The following is a 24,429-nucleotide window of genomic DNA, read 5'->3' on the forward strand; positions in this document are numbered from 1 at the left end:
GGTGGAGTTGGAATGGTACTACGCTATGCCCTGAAATTCCGTGGGGGCAACTGTGTATGGTACTCAAGGAACATCAACAGAGCACCCTAGAACTGAGTTTACAGCTATCAACCTTAGCCAACGCTACATCTAACAATTCGGGGACTCTCAAACAATCGGTTATAACATATTGGTAAAATGACTATCAAAAATTGGGCTGTATTGGATTAGATGCCAAAGAAAGAGAAGGGTATACGTAAAGTTTTGAATATGTCAGTGGACAACCGCTGCGTTCACTCCAAATGTGTCAATGTGGCTTCAAGACTAAATCAACGAGAGAATACGGCAAGCGACTCGGAGGCAATTGCTTCTGCACCAGGGACCAACTGGTTGGGAAAAGTTTTGATATGTTCAGATTTTCTTTCACGGGGTGGGCGACCAGCCTTCTCTAATCTTTAATAATGCTTGTAGTTATGATTACTGTAATCTATATTGCAATAAGTTCTACCAAAGGCTTGGTAGTGAAGCCTGTACTAACGGTTAAGTATACTCCTTTAAACTGTCCATACACTGGATATTCCTGTGTTTGATATTCCACTTTAGTTCTAGACCACAAGGGAACGATGACACACAATGAGCGTCAAACTCGCCAAACTGAACCCGCTTTTAACTTTGGAGGCAAGAGGTGACTGTACCAGAACTCCAGAGAAACCAGTCGAATCATGACTGTGGTCACGGGGTGGATTGTGGCAGTACATCCCGCCCCCCCCCCATCCTGCCAGCAGGAAACAAACTTCTCCAGGAAGGGAGAAGGGGAAGGAAACCCTGGAGGCTGCAGGTTGAAATTTGAACTGGCCAATCGAGATGCGCCAGGTACACCGAGGTGACCCTCCTGGCCAATAGAATTAAATGACCACAGGTCAGATTCGACAGGGGTATAAACGGGGTCCCGCCGGAGGACACGTTGGCAGTCCTCCTCGGAGCAGCGGGTCTGCAGTCGGGGACTCCCCCTCGGGCCGGGGCACCGCCCGAGGTAACTCCTCGAGGGAGAGAGCCCTCAGCTTTTAGGTGAGTGATACGCGCGTTTTGAGCCATCACTTTAAATCTTGGAGATTCTTAAGTCGGCCGTGTAGTATTAATTCTCTTTACATCATTGAGCCTGTGGTTTTATAAAATGTTACCAGACTTCTAACTAACTTTTGCTAAAGAATAAATCTGAGTTTTAACACCTGTTGGATTTGGTTAGTCGTGCATCCGTAACACAGGGCAAAGGGGAAAACTGAAACTCAAGAGTTTGCTTCTCTCCTGAGGACTTGCAGAAACAGCTGTTTTACAGGAGTTCAAAGCTGGAAGGCAAGAGAGAAAAATGCAAGTGATACACAAGTAATATGGGCAGGTAAAAAAGTAGCCCCCAGAGGAGGCAGGAGAGCTAGTCAGCATGGTTATGGTTTCTGTATACCTGGCGTCTGCCACATGTATGTAAGGTGTGTGGTCTTCTGTTAGAGCTTACTGTGTGTTGTTCTTCTGTAAAGGTGCAGAGACAGCTACATACGCATGTGATGAGTTTGGACAACCACGTACACAAACCCAGAGCCCGGCATTGGAAGGACGGGGAATAACATGCATCGCCATTTGGGTGGTTGACTGGCTGGTTCCTGGGGCCTGAGAGGCCTACTGCGGGCACAGCTTGTTGCTGGAGGCAGGGTTCCTGGACAGAATGGAGGGCAGGGGAGGGAATTTCATCACACCCAAAGGCCACTGCTGGAGGAGTGCAGGGGGTACAGCGCATGAGGTCAGGGGCAAAGACTAGAGGTGTTCCCCCAGTCAGAAACCCAAGGATGCAAGAGTACTCCCACAGCCTTTCCAGCCTCCACAGCTGTCTCTTAAAAGCTCTGGCTGGCCATCAGGCCTCATGCTGTCCTCTCAGGCTCCCCAGAAACGACATAAGAAAAGGGGAGCAGAAGAAGCACCAGTTTTGCTCCTAGGATGGTAGAAGAGTGGAGGCTGTAATGGACCTCTGGAAAAGGTCTAGTTGAACCCTCCTGCTTGAAGCAGGGTCAAACGGTGTTCAGTAACTGTAGTGGTGCAGAAGGGACAGAGTTAATTTTCTTCCTAGCAGCCTGTATTGGCAGCTGTGATATTTTGTGACCAAAACCATGATGATAACACACCAATATTTTAGCTATTGCTGAACAGTGCTTATGTAGCATCACTGCCTCCTCTGTTTCTCATGTTCCCCCACGAGCTGTACAGCTGACCACAACTGGCCAAAGGGATATTCCATACCGCATGACATCATGCGAAGCAATAACAGCTGGAGGAAATGTGGTTATTTGGAGATATGACATTTGCATTTCCCAAGTAACCGTTATGCGTGATGAAGGCCTGCTTTCCTGGAAATGGCTAAACATCTGCCTGCCAATGGGAAGCAGAGAATGAGCTTATTATTTTGCATCGTTTGTGTGTGCAGCTTTGGCTTTGCTTATTAAACTCTCGTTATCTCAACACACAAATTTTCTCACTTTTACCCTTCCGATTCTGTCTCCTGTCCCACTGTGGAGGGAGTAAGTGAGCGGTTGTTTGGGGCTTAGCTGCCATCTTGGGTCAAGCCACCATGGTAGGCTGCCCACAACGTTGTCCGGTTCAGTTTTGAGTATCTCTGAGAGTGGACACTACCTGTTCCAGTAGTGACATTGACAGTAAACCCCCAGTTCTCTCAGGCTCCCCTTGTGTGTCAGATGCTCTCTTCCTCATCTTCATGGACCTTCATTGCATTTGCTGTGCTATGTCCATGTCTTTCCTCTGCTGGGCAGCCCAGGAGTGGACACAGCAGTCCACACTCTCACCAGTGCTGAACTCAAGACCGTCCGACATCCCAACGAGCAAGGAGTCAGGTAAAAATGCCAGGAGGCCTGCATGGATAAACAAGGCGAGGAAAAATGGACAAGCACCTCTCACAGGCAAGCGGGCCTTGGGCCCTATGCTGCCATCCTAAGACCTTGTCTTTGCAAGATGGGCTGCAGTGCCCCATGAGCAGTGTGTCCGCTCCAGGTGTATAACATTAGGCCCCAAGATGTGGGTGGGGCAGGAAGGTGCCCTGCTTGTCCCCACACTGCAGAGGAGACAGGCTGGACAGAGGTGCCTAACTCACAGCTAGAAGAGGAGGAGGCCTCTTCCCACCGTGCTCTGCAGGGATGTTTGACGACATCGAGAGGCAGAGGCAGGTCAGGCTGCAAGCGATCAGCACAGCTCCACAGAGCCGTGCAGAGCACAGGGGCATGCTCAGTTCCTGGAGGGCATCACCCCTTCCTTCCACTTACCTAGGATGAAAAATAACCCCATGCGCATGGCAGTCCATATGGCCAGGCCTGCTCTGTCTCACCTCTCTCCAGCTTCTCACTGCCTGCAGAATAGCTCTGCCCATGTTTGCCCTGTCTGTGCCTCTGTCACTACGGTCAGTCCTAGTCGCTCCTAGTCGCACCCTCGGTCTATGGCAACAGTGAAGGCGAGAGATGGGGCTGGAGGAACAGAAGTTGAAGCTGTTGGTGCACTCCCAGGTGTCTCTCACGCAGCAGGGTGCAATAACAGAGCCCCCATTTGGCAGGAAAACCTGTGGTGGGTAAAAGGTGACATGTTGGTTTTGAGCCACCCTCGATCTTCCTCTTCAAAAAGGATTGGAGAGTGCTGCTGGGACTTTGGAGCTGGCCCTGTGGATTGGCAGGTTGCCTTCCCTGGGGGGCCCCTTTCCCTTGGTGCTGCTGAGATGCTGCTCCTGGATGTGAGCCCCCTGAGCCCAACTCTGCTTGGACAGGGCACCCCTAGGCAGATATGCTCCCCCTCTGCTCCCTCAGCTCTGGCCCAGCACCCTACTCTGGCATGTGCTCCCTCCTGCTGACACTTATCCTCCTGCCTCTTCACATCAAAGCCTTCCCAGAACACCCAAGCAGCAAAGGCAGCAAAGGACATGTGAGATCTTGGGTGTCCGTGGCACTGAACCTCTGGGGTACACGTGTAGGCTCAGGCCCCCCAGCTCATCCCCAAAACTCACGTGCACAGGACTCAGCAGGGACCAGGCTGTTGGGGCTCCTCAGCAGAGCAGGGTCACTCCCTTCTCTGTGCTCACCGTACTCAGCAGGAACTCAGAGCTCCCCTACAACCACAGCAGGGGACACCTACTGAGCCCTGACACAGTGTCACCCTCTTGACTGCTACCACCATTTGGGGGAGCATTGCCCACTCCACACTGGCCCTCCACAGACTTTCTGCATCCCTTCCCTCTCCTCTCTTTTGATGGGTGCTCCAGCATGTCCCTTTGGGGAGGGAACCTCCAGGACTAGGGTGCAAAAAGGCAGTTGCAGAGGGTAGAGGAGCCCACTGAAACTGGAGGCTTGAGGCCAGGAAGAGAAGCAGGGGGATGCAGGGCCAGGGTGGCCTAAGGTGCCCTGGGCCCCTTGGGGCTGTCCCGACATGGTAGGACATGCTGGGTTCCCTATGCCCCAAGCTCATGGACAGCTGGAGTATAGTCCTGGTGGTGGGCACCCTCCATATCCTCCTTGTTGGGGTTCCCCTGCAAAGAGCCATGGATCAGGATTTTAACCATGGATACTGCAACACTATATGCTGCAGGTCTCTGCCACGAGTCTGCTAGATCCAGTCCCAAGTGTAGCTGCCGTTGATGATGGGTACACCAGAGAAGCGGCAGGTATCTCTGAGACCTTCCCTACTGTGGGGCCCGAGGCCTTTGTCTGCACCTGAGAAAGGGCACCTGTGACCCCAGGAGACAAGGATGAACAGGCTGCGATATCTCAAGGTATCCCTCTGAACGTCAGACAATCCTTTTTCAGCATGCGAGTGAGCAAGCGCTGGCACACGTTGCTCAGGAAGCTTGTGGCGTCTCCATGCTTGGAGATATTCCAAAGATGTCTGGTCATGGTCCTGCGCAACAGAACCGGCTCCAGGTAGCCCTGCTGGAGTAGAGGGGTTGGGCCAGATGACCTTTGGAGGTCCCTTCCAAACGCAGTCGTTAAGTGATTCTGTGAGTAGAGGGGAAGGATCATCTCCTCAATTTATGCAATGCATGAAAGGCTGGGAAGGGTGTGCTAAGTTCCCATGTGGAAACATCCAACTCCTCCTCTGCCCCTGTCCAATTCGCAAGGATGGGCAATGACACCACGCGCAGGGTGTTACACACGGCCGGAGCGGCTCCTGCTCATCTCTCCCCAGCTCCTCTCTGCCCACACATCTGCTCTGCTTAGCTTTCCCACATCAGGATTCCCCCCATAAGGGCTGGAAGGCATGTCCTATGAGGAGCAGCTGAGGCTTTGGGCTTGCCTAGTTTGGAGAAAAAGAGGCTGAGGGCTGACCTCATTGCTCTCTACAGCTTCCTGAGGAGGGAAAGTGGAGAGGGAAGTGCTGATCTCTTCTCCCTGGGATCCAGCGATAGGATGCGCAGGAATGGTTCAAAGCTGTTCCAGGGGAGGCTCTAACTTGACATTAGGAAGCATTTCTTTACCGAGAGGGTGCTCAAACACTGGCACAGGTTTCCTAGAGAGGTGGTTGATGCCCCAAGCCTGTCAGTGTTTAAGAGGCATTTGGACAATGCCCTTAATAACATGCTTTAACTTGGTCAGCCCTGAACTGGTCAGGCTGTTGGACTAGATGATGGTTGCAGGTCCCTTCCTACTGAAATAGTCTATTCTATTCTATTCTATTCTATTCTATTCTATTCTATTCTATTCTATTCTCTGGACCACTGACAGCACCCGGCCACCATGACACCCCTCTCTCTCTGAATACAGGCACTGACTCAGCACTGAGATGGGCTGTGACTCCCGTGAACGTGCAGGAGGGGAGAGCAGGAGGGGTGGAAGCTGATGTTGCTCAGGCACGCCCCAAGTGTCTCTCACTGTGGTCCCTGCAGGGTGCAGTAACAGAGCGCACTGTCCCCCAGCTCCAGCCCGGTGATGATCAGCGTCCCGGAGCTCTCGTCAGCCTGGCAGAAAAACCTCTTGCGGGCAAAAGGGGCTGTGTGGCTGTAGGAGCCTCCCCGGCCCTTGCTCTGCAGCAAGTACTGCAGCGGTCCACCGGGACGCTGCCGATACCAGGCCACGTAAATATAGGAGGCATTGGAGCTGTAAGTGCATCGTAAGGTCCCAGTATTCCCTGCTTGCCACCACACTGTAGACTTCATCGCTTGGATCTCATCACCCTGAAATGCACCTGAAACAAAAGCAGGGCTGTTCCATGACTGCTTTACTCTCACTGGTGCAAGGCAATGGCCCACAAAAGGGTGCATGGAAGCAGGCAATGGCATTGCCAGGCAATGGTGTTGCCAAAGCCCAAGTGCTTTGAGTACCCCAGGGAAGAAGGGGCCAAGGGAGGGCAGAGAGGGGCTGCAGGCAGGCAGAGCAGCCGGCCTGGTTGGGTGACGGAAACACATTGAACCACCTTCTCAGAATAAAACACTGCATTTGGGACTCAGGAGACGGAAATTGGCAGTGCTGGGAAAGGAGCTCTTCCCAAAAGCCAGGACCACCTGCAGTGTGCACTGATAGACAATCTCTTCCTGGGAACGACCCTGAGCCACCTCAGCACTCGCTGGCTCCAAATATTGTGCACCCTGGGCCGGGCCCCAGCAGGTTTGTGTTAAAGCTCAGCTGGATTTCCTGTCCCTGTGCGAACAGCGCAGAAGTAGCGGGCAGAGTCCCGGGGCTGCAGGTCCCGCAGGGACAGAATCGACTCGGACTGGGAATTGTCCCGGGAGGCAGTGGCTCGACCCTGCACTCCTGCCCCGTACTGCTTCGTAGAACCCGAACCCGAGCTGATGTAGGACACCCACTCGAGACTGCCGCCGGCTGCCTGACGGTACCACATAATTCTGTAACGCCCGAAGTCGAAGCCGGATCCGCGGCAGGAGAGGCGCACGGTGTCCCCGGGCGCTCGCAGCCCTCCGCCGTCCTCCACCAGCCTCAGCTGCGCCCACAGCCCTGCGGACGGAGAGCGCAGGCAGCCGGGCAGGGCGCGCCCACGGCCCGAGGACGTTCACCCGCCGCCCCGGCACAGCCCCAGCCGGCCCGGGGCTGAGCCGCGCCTGCTCCCGACACTTGCGCCCCGACCCGCCGCCCGAAAGCCTCCCTCGCCCTCTCCCCCGCCCGCCCTCGCCCTCTCCCCCGCCCGCCCACGCCACCCGCTCCCCGCTTCCCCGCTTCCCCGCTTCCCCGCTAAGGAAGGCCAGCGCCAGGCGACAGCGCGCCCGGCGCCGGAGCAGCCGCGGCCGCGGGCAGCCCCAGCCCCGGGCCCAGCCCCGGGCTCGCTGCCCGCCCCGCCCGGCTCTCACCTGCCGGCCCCGCGGCCAAGGACAAGGCCAGGAGCCACGGCCCCAGCCCGGGCGCCATCGTGCCCTGCCGCGCCGGGGCCGGCCGGGGCTGAAGGGCCCGGCGGGAGCCGCAGAGGAGCCGAGCGGAGCCGCGCTCGGGCCCGGGCTCGGGCCGGCTTCTGCGCGCCCCGCCGGCTCGGCCCCTCGCCGGGGCAGCGCCGACGCCTCTGCCCGCCCCCAACAGACCCGCCCCGGCCCGGCCCGGCCCCCCGGGGCCGCGGCCCCTTCGCGGCAGGAGAAGGGGCGGCGCGGGGAGGGCCGCGGGGCAGGGGCGGCGGCACAGGAGGAGCGCGGCGCCCCGGGAGACGAAGGCTCCTGCCCCTTGGCTCCCAGCGCGGCTCCGGCGCTGTCCCGGCTCGTCGCCCGGCCGAGCCCTGCCGAAGGCGGTCGGCGCCTCGGCGAGCCACGGGCTGCCGGCCCGCAGCGTCCCCTCGCAGGACGCTCCCCGTGCCCCGGGCAGCCAAGCCCCGCCAAGAGGCGCCGCTTCCCTTGGGAGCCTGTTCCAGTGACTGACCACCCTCTCAGTAAAGAACTGTTTCCTAATGTCCAATCTGAACTCCCTCCTGCACTCATCTAGCCCGAAGAAAGCCTGCCCCACTACTGCAACTAATCCCCTCAAGGCTGTCATGGCCAGAGCAAGGGGGATCCCTTTGTGCGAACCCCAGCTCCCTTTGTACGAACCCCAGCTTCACCACTGCCGCTCCTCACAGCACGCTGGGTAAGCAAAAGTTTTAATGTCTCTTAGGCCTTTGCAGGACTCACTAGTGAAGAAATATTTGCAGCTAAACTGTCTTTCTCTCAACCCACGTGTTCTCTTCCTTCTGCCCTCTGATTCTTTACCCCATCCTGCTGAGGGGGCTGTGAGAGAGAAGCTGTGTGCGGCTCAGCTGCCTACCGGGGTTTACCCTCAGCAGTCCCTTTTGGTGCCCAACACGGGACACGAGTTTTTTCACAGAACAACAGGTTTGAGTGCAGTGTGCTGGACCGAAGTTATAGCTCTCAAGCTGTTTCCCTATGAACTGGCAGGCTCCTCTGCTTGCCGCAGGCCTCACCTGCTTTGCTTCATTTTACAGTCTAGTGCTTCTTAGTGGCTGCATTTTGCTTTTGCTCTTTGCCCTAGTGCTTATGCAGTGCACTCTGCTGGGCCCAGGAAGATTTTGCCAACAGCAAAGGGGGATGGGGAATGGGGGTTGGGATCAGTTCATCACACCTTGTTTCTGCTGCTTCTTCCTCCTCAGTGGGAGGACTCCTCACTCTTCCCCTGCTCCAGCATGGGGTCCCTCCCATGGGCTGCAGTCCTTCACAAACTTCTCCACCATGGGTCCTTTCCATGGGCTGCAGATCTTCAGGCACAGGCTGCTCCAGCACGGGCTTTCCCACGGAGTCCCAGCCATCTTTAGGGGCACGCAACTGCTCTGGCGTGGGATCCTCTGCGGGCTCCAAGTGGGCATCTGCTCCCCCGCTCACCTCCCTGGGCTGCAGGGGAACTGCCTGCCATCTCACCACAGGCTGCAGGGCCATCACATCCTCCTGCGCACCTCCTCTCCCTCCTTTACTGACCTCGGTGTCTGCATAGGCGTTTCTCTCACATTGTAATCTCCCCTCTACACTGCAGGATCCCCTTCTTAAATATGTTATCCCAGAGGTGCTACCACTGTCGCTGATTGGCCAGCGGCAGGTCCGACTTGGAGCTGGGGAAGCTTGTAGCAGCTTCTCACAGGAGCCACCCCTGCAGGGCCTTCCAACAGAATTCTCAGTCATGGGTTTCTCAAGATTTGCTTTATTAACTACTCAGAGTTGGGCCACCACCGCAGTGAATGGCAACCTTCCAAAAATTTCTCAGTCTTATATATCTTTTTATCACCCACTATCCCAGTCCAAAGCCTTTGTAATTTTCCAGTTGATTGAGACAAGGGGAGTCAAAAGAATCTCAGTAGACATAATAAGGGGGGATGAAGGATGATGTTTAGCGTTTACATTGTTGAAATTAGCTGAGGCTAAGACAGTCTTTGATAAGAAGAGCTAGTCCCAAGGACCAGCCAATGAGGTAAAGACAGCTCCTGATAAGAAGCAGGAGCAGGCCCCAAGAGCCAGCTAAGACCGGTCTTGCGGCTTGGGTGAATACCAAGAAATCACTGAGCCTGCGCAAGAAAAAAGGTTACTAGCGGTGACGAAGAGGAGTCATCTATCTTCATCTCTGCGACCACCAGATGACCACCATAAAGAGGCACTGCGCAAGCGCAGTTGAGAGGAGACTATGGAAATGACCTCTCGGAGCTAATTTTAATAGGGAGCGGGGATAGGTCATGCATATGTATAGGCGTATTGTGAATATGTAACACTTGACTGTATAAACTTGAGACAAACTGCCGAGTGCGGCGCGCACGACTTTGGTGGGACTACCCCCCGTGCGGCCCAGCGCTGAATGAACATACCTACTTTACAATCTCACTGATCGTGGAGTCTGTTTTCCGCACGTCAGTTTGGCGAGCCAGCCAGGAGAGTCTCTGCTCGGCTGCGGGACCGACTGCGGAGCGGACGCCCCTCGGCGCGCCCCGAGCACTTTCCTCGGAGGAGCCTCCGCTGCCAGCCGCTCACCGCGGGAGCAGACAACAACCTCCTGAAGCCGCGGACTAAACGGTATGTTTACAAAGGTAGCCTGTAAAAGTACAGGCCGGGGCAGCTGGTAAATCGCGCAGAGACGTCTGGCGTGCAGTGTAGTCCCCGTATGGGAGGAGGGTACCCTGTATGGTAAGGGGGGATTTGCTGACCGATAGAGCGGCCGCTAACGATCTTGGGGGTAGATCGAGCAAATCCGGGGTGACTGCTGTATCCCGGTATCGGCAGCCAGGACGGACCTGTCGATGACTGGTATATAAGAGGCAGGAGAAGGGTAGGCGCACCCCCTCGCAGTTGCGCTTGGTTTATGGGGTAAGAGGACCCCCTTGCAATTGCGCTTGGTTTACTTTTGCAGCTGCTGGAAGGTTGTCAACTGGAGCGATGATTGTATGATGTGAATGTTTGGAAGTTTATGTTAAAGATTTTGTGTGAGTGTGTGGAAATGATATGTTGAAATTTATAGGTGTATGTATGTTTGTGTGAATGTCTTTACGTATTAATAGGGGTGATTCCCTGCTTTGTATGTGGGCTTGTAACTGGACTATATAGTAATTAGCACCCGGCCTGGCTTTTGTTGAAGTGTAAATCTTGTGGGAGAAGGTGGTACTGTGGCAGACGGAAACCAGACTGCCTTGAGTGTTTTCCCCAAATTCCACACTTTTATGATTGGGAAAGAGTTCACTAAGTGAAATAGTGAGATTGGTGTGTAAAGGAAAATTTAATTCCAGAAATTTGGGACGTGTGGGAGGGAAACTGAGGGAAGACTATAAAGAAGTGTAAGGAACGATTTGCATGGAAGCTTATTAAAAGGAGAAGCCAAAATCAAACTTAAGAATTATTAGGAAGAGTATTAAAATGGGAAACAATCAAGGAGGAGTATTGAGGAAGAGTCCTCTGGGTTGTGTAATTGCCCACTGGAAAGATATTGTTGGGACCGGAGGTACGGAAAGTAAAAAGAACCTTATTAAATACTGCAATCAGTGGTGGCCGTTGTATAAGTTAGAAGGTGATGCTAAGTGGCCACTTAATGGGTCAATAGATTATAATACTTTATTACAACTAATGCTGTTTTTAAGGAGAGAAGGAAAATGGGATGAGGTTTCGTATGCAGACATGTTTTTCACCCTCCAAAATCATCCGGAGTGGCAAAGGGACTGTGGAATGGTACCCCCACAGGACCCCATGGTGCTTGCACTTGAGCGAGAGAACAACAAGGAGTTTAGAGGTAAACTGAGGCGGTGTTGTTCTGCATGTAGTATTGGACAAAGATGTACAAAGACAAATAAAATCCATCAGGCACCAGAACAAGATCTAACTGATTTGTTTAAGCCTCCCCCTCGACCACAGGAACAGGATGCAGACTCGGATAGAACTCCAACCCCCCCGAGCAGCCCTGTATCTTCCCGTACTAGGAAGAAAACTACCTCAACAGCTTTACAAGCACCTCTCCGAGAGGCGGTGGGGCCGGATGGTGGGACGATGTTAATCAAAGCACCCTTTTCTACTGCTGACCTAGGGGAATGGAAAAAGGTTGCAAAAGATTATAGGAGAGATCCGATAGGTGTAACTAAGCATTTCCAATTTATTGTAAAACAGCATAACCCCGACTGGAAGGATATACAGCTATTATTGGAATATATGACGGAGACAGAGAAACAGCTGATTTTAAAAACAGCAGGGAACCTTGCTGAAGATCATTATAAGATTACAGGAGGGGACATTAAGGAATATTTCCCTCTCCAAGACCCAAAGTGGGATGTTAATAGATCTGCACATATGGAAAGATTGCAGGGGTATCAGGAATGGATTACAAAAGGAATAGAGAGAGCAATCCCTAAAACTATAAATTGGTCAGCTTTATATGCAGTCAAACAGAGTCCTTCCAAGTCTCCATCCGAATTCCTGGATCGATTGAGGGATGTAATGCGCCGCAGCACACCGCTGGATCCTGGGTCAGAGGTAGGAATACAACAATTAGTCTCCCTGTTTTGGGGGCAATCTACAAGGGATATAAGGCGCAAACTTCAGAAATTACGGCCTACAGAGAGTAGGAATTTAGAAATATTGTTGGATGAAGCATGGAGAGTATTTAGTAACAGAGAGGAAGGATATAGGCAGGGGCAAAGGAAATTAATGGCTGTTATCCAGGAAGAAAGAGGAAGAGGGCCTAGACGAGACTTGCCCCGACTGGGCAAGGATCAATGCGCTTTGTGTAAGAAATTCGGTCATTGGAAAAAGGAATGCCCAAGGAACAAGGAGGATCAGAGGGCTCAAACAGGAGGAACGGTAGCCCATGTGAAGGGAGATTGACGGGAACCTGGGGAATCTACCCTAGCGGATCCACTGGTTATAATTAAGCTAGGGAAAACACAACAAGAGGTAGAATTTTTGGTAGATACAGGAGCAACATACTTGGTTCTGAATCAAGCTTTGATGCCCCTGGGAGATGATTATGTCATGGTGAAAGGAGCGACTGGCCAAAGTGAAAAGGCATATTTTTGTAAACCTTTAGAATATAAATTAGGAAAACAGTGGGGCATTCATAAATTTTTATATATGCCCAACTCCCCAAAGGCACTTTTGGGAAGGGACTTGTTGGAACAATTGGGAGCAAAAATTGTGTTCAAAAAAGGGAGAAATTACTCTGGAGGTAAAAGATCAGCAATATATTCAAATATTGAGCCTAACCTTAACCAGTCTTAACCTAGAAGGAAGCATTAACGAGGACATCTTAAACCAAGTGTACCCGGGGGTATGGGCTACCGATGCACCTGGAAGAGCGAAAAGTGCTCCACCTGTTGAAGTTAGGATCAAGGAAGGCCAAAAGCCGGTAAGAATTAAACAATATCCCCTAAAGAAGGAAGATAGAGAAGGAATCCGGCCAGTGATAGAAAAATTTTTGCAGTTGGGATTATTAAAAGAGTGTGAGTCTGAATTCAATACCCCTATATTACCTGTTCGGAAGCCCGATGGGTCATATCGGGTGGTCCAAGACTTGCGGGCGGTGAATAAGATAACTGAAGATCTTTACCCAGTAGTGGCGAATCCATATACCCTGTTGACCGTATTAACACCTGAATTGACTTGGTTTACTGTTTTAGATTTGAAGGATGCTTTCTTTTGCCTCCCTCTCCATGAAGCCAGCCGAAAATTATTTGCATTTGAATGGGAAAACCCCAAGAGTGGTCGAAAGACCCAGCTCACTTGGACGGTGTTGCCACAAGGATTTAAGAATAGTCCTACCATTTTTGGCAATCAGCTTGCGAAAGACTTAGAATCCTGGGAAGCCCCGTCTGAGGAGGGGAAGCTGTTGCAGTATGTGGATGATATCCTGATCGCCACCAAAACAGAGAAAGATTGTATGACATGGACAGTGAGTCTGTTGAATTTCCTGGGACTCCAGGGGTACCGGCTATCCAAGAAAAAGGCACAGGTAATGCAACGCAAAGTGAATTATTTGGGCTATGAAATTAGTGCAGGACAAAGAACTTTGGGACAGGCCCGTAAAGAGGCAATATGCCAAACTCGGAGACCTCAGACAGTAAAAGAGTTACGGACTTTTCTGGGAATGACAGGGTGGTGCCGATTGTGGATCTATAATTATGGATTGCTTGTTAAACCACTGTACGCGTTGACAGCCACGGAGCAGAAACACCTTGAGTGGAACAAGGAGACCGAACGAGCCTTTGAGCTACTGAAAGAGGCTTTGATGTCGGCCCCGGCCTTAGGACTCCCAGATGTGAGTAAGCCGTTTCTTCTTTACTCCCACGAGAAGCAGGGCATTGCCCTCAGAATATTAGCACAAAACCTGGGTCCGTATCGACGGGCAGTTTCCTACCTTTCTAAGCAGTTAGACACGACTGCAAAAGGTTGGCCTGGATGCCTGCGGGCAGTTGCGGCTGTGCTACTGAATATACAGGAAGCCCGAAAGTTTACTCTGGGCCAGAAAATGACTGTTTTGGTGTCTCACACAGTATCAGCAGTACTGGAAGCGAAAGGTGGACATTGGCTTTCTCCGCAAAGATTCCTGAGGTATCAAGCTATACTGGTAGAGCAGGATGATGTGGAGATTGTAGTCACTAACATTGTCAACCCAGCTTCTTTTCTCAGCGGGAACACAGGAGAACCGGTACATCATGACTGTTTGGAAACCATCGAAGCAACATACGCCAGTCGCCCGGACCTGAAAGACAGCCCCATGGAAAACGGGGAAACTTGGTTCACAGACGGAAGCAGTTATGTCCTAAATGGTAATCGACATGCGGGATACGCTGTCACCACCAGCCAAGAGGTAATAGAATCAGGGGCTTTGCCTATGAACACCTCCGCACAGAAGGCAGAAATAATTGCTCTAACCTGCGCCCTGGAGTTGGCCCAGGGCAAAGTTGTGAACATTTATACAGACTCAAAATATGCCTTTGGAGTTGTATATGCACATGGAGCAATTTGGAAGGAGAGAGGACTATTGAGTTCTCAAGGGAAAAATATCAAACACGCAGAAGAAGTTCTGAAGTTACTGGAAGCTGTCCAGCTCCCTAAGAAAGTAGCAATTATGCATATTAAGGCACACCAGAAAGTGAGCTCAGATTTGGAAAGAGGGAATGAGCTGGTGGACAGAGGCGCAAAACAAGTGGCCAAAACAAAGGTAAAAACAGAAGGGGCCTTAATACCTGATAGGCAGATTTCCCTAGAAGGTAAGCCAGAATACACCAAGGAAGATCAGAAGCTCATTACAGATTTAGAAGGGTCATATAATGAAGAAGGGTGGGCTCATACGCCACAAGGAAAGCTAATCGTTCCCTCTTGCTTATTATGGCATTTGATACGGGAGGAACATAGGAAAAGACATTGGGGAACAGAGGCTCTGTATAATCATTTGGTAAGAGAAATTGTGGCTAGAAATTTATACACCATGGTGAGACAGGTGACTCAACAGTGTGATCTTTGCCTCCAGACTAATCCTAAGAATACCCCCAAGCCGGAAATGGGCCAGATTGGAAAAGGCAATGGGCCTGGACAACAATGGCAAATTGATTTTACAGAACTTCCAAGAAAAGGGGGGTATCGATATTTATTGGTATTAACTGATACCTTTTCAGGTTGGCCAGAAGCATTCCCAGCAAGAACGGCTAAAGCTCAGGAGGTAACTAAAATATTGGTGCAAGAGATAATACCACGTTTTGGGGTTCCAGCAACCATATCCTCTGACAGAGGACCACATTTTGTCTCAAAAATAGTACAACAAATTAGCCACCATTTGGGTATAGATTGGCAGCTTCATACTCCATATCACCCCCAGTCGAGTGGTCAAGTAGAAAAAATGAACCACTTAATCAAACAGCAAATTGTGAAATTAGGACAAGAAGCAAATTTGACATGGCCTCAGTCTCTCCCTTTAGCCCTTCTGTGTATACGAACAAGACCAAGGGCGAAAGAAGGACTGAGCCCCTTTGAAATTCTGTATGGACAACCCTATGGGATACAGAGAGGGGTGTCTGTACAAGCGGGGGATGAAATTATGACTTCTTACATGGTAGCATTAGGTAAACAACTTAATAAAATCAGGAAGCATGTGGTAGGGACTCGAGGCAGAGGTTTGGATGGGCCTGTACATAATATACAACCAGGACATTATGTGTATACAAAGTCTCTTACAGAAAAAACTCTGGAGCCGCAGTGGGAAGGACCATTTCAAGTATTACTTACCTCCTTCACCGCGATTAGGATCAAGGAACAGAACGCTTGGATCCATCACACTAGGGTGAAGAAGGCACCCAAAGGACAATGGACTTCACAAGAAAAGGGACCTTTGAAGCTCAAATTTGTAAGACATTGATTGTCATGCTCCTGAGTTGGACCTTGCCTAAGGGGCAGGCTTGGGATCGAAATACTTATTTAAATATGACAGAGAGTATCTCGAAAGTACTAAATTTATCAGACTGTTGGGTATGTAATCCCCTTCCACAGGGGAACATGGAACTCCCCTTTTTAGGAGTCCCAACCACAAATTGGACATCTCTTATTAAAGACAGGCCAGACAGGAATGGATTATGCCTTTATGGAAAGGGAAATACCCAGCGGGGACCCAGCTTTGATCTGGAGGTACCTGACCCTAAAGAGGTCTTAATTACTGGCCGTTGCTTAAATATTACTGATAATATTTGGGGAGACTCTTACAGTGAATGGAAAAAGAATCAATTACGACGAAAACTGGAGACCAACAAATACATTGAGAGGATGCTAGATAGGGAAACAATGTATTAGAAGTACTAGGATTAGATATAGTAAAAGAATTTACTATTTTCTAGAAAAGGGGGGACTGAGACAAGGGGAGTCAAAAGAATCTCAGTAGACATAATAAGGGGGGATGAAGGATGATGTTTAGCGTTTACATTGTTGAAATTAGCTGAGGCAAAGACAGTCTTTGATAAGAAGAGCTGGTCCCAAGGACCAGCCAATGAGGTAAAGACAGCTCCTGATAAGAAGCAGGAGCAGGCCCCAAGAGCCAGCTAAGACCGGTCTTGCGGCTTGGGTGAATACCAAGAAATCACTGAGCCTGCGCAAGAAAAAAGGTTACTAGCGGTGACGAAGAGGAGTCATCTATCTTCATCTCTGCGACCACCAGACGACCACCATAAAGAGGCACTGCGCAAGCGCAGTTGAGAGGAGACTATGGAAATGACCTCTCGGAGCTAATTTTAATAGGGAGCGGGGATAGGTCATGCATATGTATAGGCGCATTGTGAATATGTAACACTTGACTGTATAAACTTGAGACAAACTGCCGAGTGCGGCGCGCACGACTTTGGTGGGACTACCCCCCGTGCGGCCCAGCGCTGAATGAACATACCTACTTTACAATCTCACTGATTGTGGAGCCTGTTTTCCGCACGTCATTGATCTTGGTTCCCATGTCATTACTATTCATCATCATCTTATCTCATCCATTCCTCTTTTGTTCCATCCGGTAATCATTCTGTGGGTTTCGAAGTCCGTCTTGGGTCAGTCATCTTCTCATCCCCTTTACTTTGAAGTCTCGTACCTACACAATTCTGAAAAAACCTCTCTGGTTGTTCCATTAACTATTTCACAGTTATCTTTGTAAGTTCTACATACTTTAATCGCTCCCCAGCTACGCACATGAATCTTGCTGATTTTTCATCTTTTGTTTGATCTGTCCCTACTGATGAGCTTGACTGGGTTTTAATCCTGTCCCGGATTGGTGCTATACAGGGGGCCAGGCTGAGAACGCTGTTCATGGCCTGTTGAGCAGCTCTGTTGCCATTAATAACCTTAACCCATTCTATATTAATTTTTGACAGTCTTATACTCCTAAATTTTCTAAAATCTTCTACACCTGCTACCAAAACCCACCACACAAATCCCAAACAAGTGAAACAATGGAAATGGGAAACCCACTGGCCAAAGCTCAAGTGCTTTGCTTGACCGTAGTGGTCACAACCAGAAGACTGTTTTCTAGGGACGACTTGGTGATCCACGTAATAGGTTGACCTGTGAGGCCACAGGCTTGTATTGGGTTGCACACAGCTCGGGAGTTTCTGCAGTGCGCTGTGCTCCACACTTCCCTGCTGCAGGAGGAACTGAGCTGGCAAATCACAGTGGAAGAGCCTGGAGTTGCCACCCATGTGGTGTCTGCCCTGATGCATGTTCTTATCTTTACTACAGCTCCAGGTGCTGGGTAACTGTTACACCGGTTCATTAGCTAGCTAGTCGAACTGTTGTTACTGTTTCACAGACCTGCGCCATGTCTAGTGCCTGATCGCCCTACAGCTGCCCTGTTCACATAGAAAGGTCCTAAAAAGGAAACAATTACAATCTTTCCTGGGATTGCAGTGTAGGTGCCCATTATTCCTCATATACTCCAAAAAGATGAGAATTACACCTAGCAATTCACTCACAGTATACAAAACATAGCACGAGGTGAGAGGTGTCTGGAGTGCTACGGTTGGGAGGGGCAGCCATGGACTCCCTGGACGCTCAAGCTCTGAAAGCCTGCTCACAACTGGTCAGTCCACTGGTGGCAAAGCAAGTCCACACACTGATGTCTGCAGCAGTCAGAGTGCAAACAGCTCCCTGAGCAGCATTAGGCAGCATGTGTACCAGAGAATGCTGGGCTGGCAGGGGCGCATGCCAGAGCATGGGGCCTGAATAACAGTGCAGAGCCTCCTTATGTCAAAGAATGCAACTGGCTGCTATGAAACTAGAATGGCCATGTTGTGAAAGTCATCACTGCCCAGTCTCTCCAGGACTTGGAAAATGCTGGCCGCACCCGTAGGCCAAGCCTTTCTAAGCCAAGTCTTTCCGCCAACACAACTCCAATACAGGGAGTCCAAGGGACTGTTAAGCCTCTGTGGACACACAGTATGGGTGAGCATTGTCCTGCAGGTGACATTGCCATGAAGCCTTTGCATGCACACATTAATTATTCCACGGGTAGGCCCCTCTACTCATACCATCACACTAGAGATTCAAAGATGTCAGGAGTGGGCTGCGGCTATATGGGTGTCTTTGCGTAAGCTGCCACAGAAGACACAAGCATATCCTGAGCCTGTGTTGTCCTATCTATATCAGCAGACTCCGCGGTAACTTGAACAACATGACATCTCAAAACTCAATTCAAGTCTGGATTTTCACCTTCCAATTGTAGTTCTTCAAGGCTTGTTGAGCTTCTTCTTAAAGAAACCCCTTTCTCTGCTGCTTTCTGCCTGTGGGAGAGACTGAGAAGAATGGAAGAAGGTTAACAGCACATTCAGATGGGTTTTGTGTGTGCTTGGGAGAGACTCTGTGGCTCCTGCTGCTACTGCAGCACTGCTGTGCCCCTTTCTGGGCAAGCCAGCCCAAACTATTCCTCAGAAACCTTCCTGCAGCCAACCACAAAAGACCTGGCTGGATTTAAAGCTCCTCCTTCCTTTTCTGCCCTGGCCCTGCCTGAGATTCAAGCAAGGATGAAGCAATGTGCTGGAGTCCCGTGAAAGGGTACTGCAACACTATATGCTGCAAGTCTCTGCCAGGAGTCTGCCGGATCCAGTCCCAAGCGTAGTTGCTGTCGGTGATGGGTACACCAGAGATGTGGCATGTAAGTGTGAGAGACCCTGAGACCTTCCCTACCCTGGGGCCCATAGCCTCCATCTGCACCTGAGAAAGGGCACCTGCAACCCCAGGAGACGGATGAACAGGCAAGAACAGCTCAAGCAACTGCCTCATTTACTCTGCCACTGCCCTGGGCTACTGCTTGTGATCTCCAGCAGCTGCACGCCCACATGCTCACAAGCTCTTGCTCCTGCTACAGTCTCAGATCAGGGAGAGAAGCACAGACTTCCCCTTTCTCCAGTGAGCTCCCAAGTGACCGTCCCTACTTTCCCCGTTAGCTCTGCTCACTCCTAAGGGAGCAAAACTCCTGGCTGGACTGAGTTGACCTGAGCCCTGCCCAAAACCAGCACAGGGCTATTCACACATCTCACCAGCTGGGCCATCACTGGGCAGCTGTCCTATTGGGAACTGCAGGAAACAGCAAAACTTGTTGCCAAAGGTGAAGAGGTGTCAGAGTGTGAGAGGAGGGAGGATTGGTGTGAGACATGGGAAGAAGGCAAGCAGAAGGGCTAGTGCAGAAGGGCACAAAACCAATGAGAACGTCCCTGTCAGAAGCAAACATTTGTAAACTGTATGCTGTAATGACACATCTCTCCGGGAGCAGCACTGAACAGCTGTGAGAACAGTCTTCTTTCCAGCTGCAAGGCCCATAGCTAGGACCCTGGCAGGAGGTTTGTGTTAAAGCTCAGCTGGATTTCCTGTCCCTGTGCGAACAGCACAGAAGTAGCGGGCAGAGTCCTGGGGGTGCAGGGCCCGCAGGGACAGAGATGACTCCGACTGGGAATTGTTTCGGGAGGCAGTGGCTCGACCCTTCACTGACTGCCCGAATTCAATGAATGAGGAATCATGGCTGATAACGGACACCCACTCGAGACTGCCGCCGGCTGCCTGACGGTACCACTGGATTTCCTCATACTCGAAGTCGAAGCCGGATCCGCGGCAGGAGAGGCGCACGGTGTCCCCGGGCGCTCGCAGCCCTCCGCCGTCCTCCACCAGCCTCAGCTGCGCCCACAGCCCTGCGGACGGAGAGCGCAGGCAGCCGGGCAGGGCGCGCCCACGGCCCGAGGACGTTCACCCGCCGCCCCGGCACAGCCCCAGCCGGCCCGGGGCTGAGCCGCGCCTGCTCCCGACACTTGCGCCCCGACCCGCCGCCCGAAAGCCTCCCTCGCCCTCTCCCCCGCCCGCCCACGCCACCCGCTCCCCGCTTCCCCGCTTCCCCGCTTCCCCGCTAAGGAAGGCCAGCGCCAGGCGACAGCGCGCCCGGCGCCGGAGCAGCCGCGGCCGCGGGCAGCCCCAGCCCCGGGCCCAGCCCCGGGCTCGCTGCCCGCCCCGCCCGGCTCTCACCTGCCGGCCCCGCGGCCAAGGACAAGGCCAGGAGCCACGGCCCCAGCCCGGGCGCCATCGTGCCCTGCCGCGCCGGGGCCGGCCGGGGCTGAAGGGCCCGGCGGGAGCCGCAGAGGAGCCGAGCGGAGCCGCGCTCGGGCCCGGGCTCGGGCCGGCTTCTGCGCGCCCCGCCGGCTCGGCCCCTCGCCGGGGCAGCGCCGACGCCTCTGCCCGCCCCCAACAGACCCGCCCCGGCCCGGCCCGGCCCCCCGGGGCCGCGGCCCCTTCGCGGCAGGAGAAGGGGCGGCGCGGGGAGGGCCGCGGGGCAGGGGCGGCGGCACAGGAGGAGCGCGGCGCCCCGGGAGACGAAGGCTCCTGCCCCTTGGCTCCCAGCGCGGCTCCGGCGCTGTCCCGGCTCGTCGCCCGGCCGAGCCCTGCCGAAGGCGGTCGGCGCCTCGGCGAGCCACGGGCTGCCGGCCCGCAGCGTCCCCTCGCAGGACGCTCCCCGTGCCCCGGGCAGCCAAGCCCCGCCAAGAGGCGCCGCTTCCCTTGGGAGCCTGTTCCAGTGACTGACCACCCTCTCAGTAAAGAACTGTTTCCTAATGTCCAATCTGAACTCCCTCCTGCACTCATCTAGCCCGAAGAAAGCCTGCCCCACTACTGCAACTAATCCCCTCAAGGCTGTCATGGCCAGAGCAAGGGGGATCCCTTTGTGCGAACCCCAGCTCCCTTTGTACGAACCCCAGCTTCACCACTGCCGCTCCTCACAGCACGCTGGGTAAGCAAAAGTTTTAATGTCTCTTAGGCCTTTGCAGGACTCACTAGTGAAGAAATATTTGCAGCTAAACTGTCTTTCTCTCAACCCACGTGTTCTCTTCCTTCTGCCCTCTGATTCTTTACCCCATCCTGCTGAGGGGGCTGTGAGAGAGAAGCTGTGTGCGGCTCAGCTGCCTACCGGGGTTTACCCTCAGCAGTCCCTTTTGGTGCCCAACACGGGACACGAGTTTTTTCACAGAACAACAGGTTTGAGTGCAGTGTGCTGGACCGAAGTTATAGCTCTCAAGCTGTTTCCCTATGAACTGGCAGGCTCCTCTGCTTGCCGCAGGCCTCACCTGCTTTGCTTCATTTTACAGTCTAGTGCTTCTTAGTGGCTGCATTTTGCTTTTGCTCTTTGCCCTAGTGCTTATGCAGTGCACTCTGCTGGGCCCAGGAAGATTTTGCCAACAGCAATGGCCATGCACCCAAGCTGGCAGATGGCCAGAGCATTGCTGCTCTTCCTGTGCTGCTGTACCGGACCTGCAGGAACTCCAGTGTGAGCTTGAGTGGCAGGGACTGTGACCTGCAGGTAAGGCCATGCCAAAACATGTACACCCCGAAGGGACTGTGGCTCGTGTTTAAGGCCATGCCAGAGCACGTTCTCCCCTGAATGGACTGTGGCCCATGGATAAGGCCACGCTGGAGCAGCATGTCACGGTCCACTCGTATCTCCCAAATTTACAGGACTGTAAATTATGTATTCTGTCAGTTAATCTTTCTTTTATGAGCTCATTAGGAAAGAAAACAAACATCTCCAGCAAGGGATCAGTCCCATCTTCACAGACCAGTCTAACATGGGACCTCGCTAACTCATCACTTAATTCATGAGGTTTCTAATGCACAAGTTCTCTAATTCATAAGCTGCAACTCATAACTCGTGACTAGCAACTTGTACCTCGCAGCTCATAACTTGTGACTAGCAATTCATAACTCACATACATTGGTGAGCAGATTCTGAAGAAACTGCCAGATAATCTACATGCAAGGACTATAGCTGGGGGAGACAGCAAGCTGCAGGTGCTAAAGGCTTCATAATGACCTTTAGCCCTTCCTGCCATTGTGCCACACCTACGCCTGAGCCTCCCTCCCATCCCCTGCCTGCCAGGACAAAGGACACGGTGCAGAAACAACCCCACACAATCCTACCTCCTTGCCCCACACCCTTCCTTTCTGCACCACAGAGCTACTCACCCTCCACCCTGCCCAAAACTGCTAATATCCCCTCCCATCTCCTGCAGCTTCTTGTTGCCCTTCTTTCCTGCTGGGTTACAGGGCTGTCCTGCTGGGGACCAGTGCCACCAGGCTATGGTCCACATCCATTCCACACTGAGGAAATGGCAGAGGTGGGCTGTGGGAGATGCTGGTAGGGAGGTGCTGGGGCAACAGGGATATGCTCAAGGAGCTGGGTCTCCTCATCTCGCTTACCCAGGATGGGAAATAATCCCACGGACACAAGAGTCCACATAGCCAGAATATCTTCCTCTCACCTTCCCCCAGCTTTCACCACAGTCACCCCTGCCTGGCCCACCATCACCTGGCACTATGCCCCAGGAACAGCCCCATTACTCCCTTCGCACTGGTCTGGCCTGTGACAGCTTCGAACCTGAATGCCCAGAGGTGGTAAAGAACAAGTAATTGACATTGTCAGGGCACCCTTAGGTGTCCTCCTTTCGTTCCTGCCAGGACACCACAAAGCGTTCTTCAGCTCCGCTGTGGCAATGCCCAGCATACGGTAGTTATGGTTGACATTGTGGGAAAACCTCTTGTTGGTGACAGCACCTATGGGGCCACAGGAGGCTCCCAGCCCTTCCTTGGGAGCATGTGCTGTGTGGGCCTGATGAGACGCTGCCAGTACCAGGCCACAGGAAGAGAGCAGAAGTGGGACCTGAAAGCACATCACAGGGTCAGTACATGCCCTACTCATCCCTGTATGACAGACCTTCTCGGCTGGATCTCTTCACCCTGAAACATCCCTGAAAATCCAGCAGGGATGTTCACCCATCACTTCACTCCAAACTGCTCTTGGCAACAGATCAAGTGGTGTCAAGGTTTAAGCCCAGCCAGTAACAAAGCACCACAAAGCCACTCGCTCACTCGTCTCTGCCCCGACCCCAGTGGGATGAGGGGGAGAAAATATCAAGAACAGCTTGTGGGTCGAGGCAAGGACAGGGAGGGATCACTCACCCCTTATGGTCATGGGCAAAAGGCAGACTCAACCTGGGGAAAAACCAAAATCAGTTTAATTTACTACCAAACAAATCAAAACAAGGCTAATGAGAAGGAAAACCAAATCTTAAAACACCTTCCCCCCACCCCTCCTTCCTTCCCGGACTCAACTCCACTCCCCGTTTTCTCCACCTCCTGCCCCCCAGCAGCAAAGGGGGATGGGGAATGGGGGTTGGGATCAGTTCATCACACCTTGTCTCTGCTGCTCCTTCCTCCTCAGTGGGAGGACTCCTCACTCTTCCCCTGCTCCAGCATGGGGTCCCTCCCATGGGCTGCAGTCCTTCACAAACTTCTCCACCATGGGTCCTTTCCATGGGCTGCAGATCTTCAGGCACAGGCTGCTCCAGCGCGGGCTTTCCCATGGAGTCCCAGCCATCTTTAGGGGCACGCAACTGCTCTGGCGTGGGATCCTCCGCGGGCTCCAAGTGGGCATCTGCTCCCCCGCTCACCTCCCTGGGCTGCAGGGGAACTGCCTGCCGTCTTACCACAGGCTGCAGGGCCATCACATCCTCCTGCGCACCTCCTCTTCCCTCCTTTACTGACCTCGGTGTCTGCATAGGTGTTTCTCCCATGTTCCACTTTCCCCTCTTTTCCCAATCCAATGTCAGGGAAGGTTTCGATATGATCCCAAGAGCAAGGTTAAGCCACAAAGAAGGACAAATGCTGTATACCCAAACCAGCTGTTATTATCAAAATTATCGAAAGTAGAAAATAGTAGCGATAGGCTATAATGGAAGAAAAAGGCAGAAATGAAGCAAGCGTTTGGGATAGGGTTGCAAGAATAGTCACCACCACGGATCCAGCGGCATCCTGTTGGTCCTCTGCCTTCAATTCTTCAGTGATGGTTGCACACCACGGCTTGTCTCCACGGTTTTTTTATAGGGCATAGTCAGATGCGTGCACTTACGTACTGTTCATGCACTGTTCATGCGCTGCAGGTTTTGTCTATCACACAACCTTCGCGTGATCAACACCAGAAA

At 52.5% G+C, this 24,429-nt stretch overlaps 1 protein-coding gene and 2 gene segments (V, D, J or C); all 3 read right to left on the bottom strand.

The window, feature by feature from the left end:
* LOC128140681 (T cell receptor alpha chain MC.7.G5-like) overlaps window positions 1-24,429 on the bottom strand; it is a 191,724-nt gene that overhangs the window by 103,349 nt on the left and 63,946 nt on the right. The gene's annotated exons all lie outside the window — the stretch shown is intronic.
* Window positions 6,217-7,539, bottom strand: LOC128140691 (Ig heavy chain V region C3-like). The segment is given in 2 exon segments: window positions 6,217-6,965; window positions 7,316-7,539. Coding segments are annotated over 2 exon segments (399 nt in total).
* On the bottom strand, window positions 19,707-20,652 carry LOC128140694 (immunoglobulin heavy variable 3-21-like). The segment is given in 2 exon segments: window positions 19,707-20,100; window positions 20,429-20,652. Coding segments are annotated over 2 exon segments (396 nt in total).

The sequence above is a fragment of the Harpia harpyja genome, chromosome 4 (assembly GCF_026419915.1).
Source record: "Harpia harpyja isolate bHarHar1 chromosome 4, bHarHar1 primary haplotype, whole genome shotgun sequence".
Lineage (NCBI taxonomy): Eukaryota > Metazoa > Chordata > Aves > Accipitriformes > Accipitridae > Harpia > Harpia harpyja.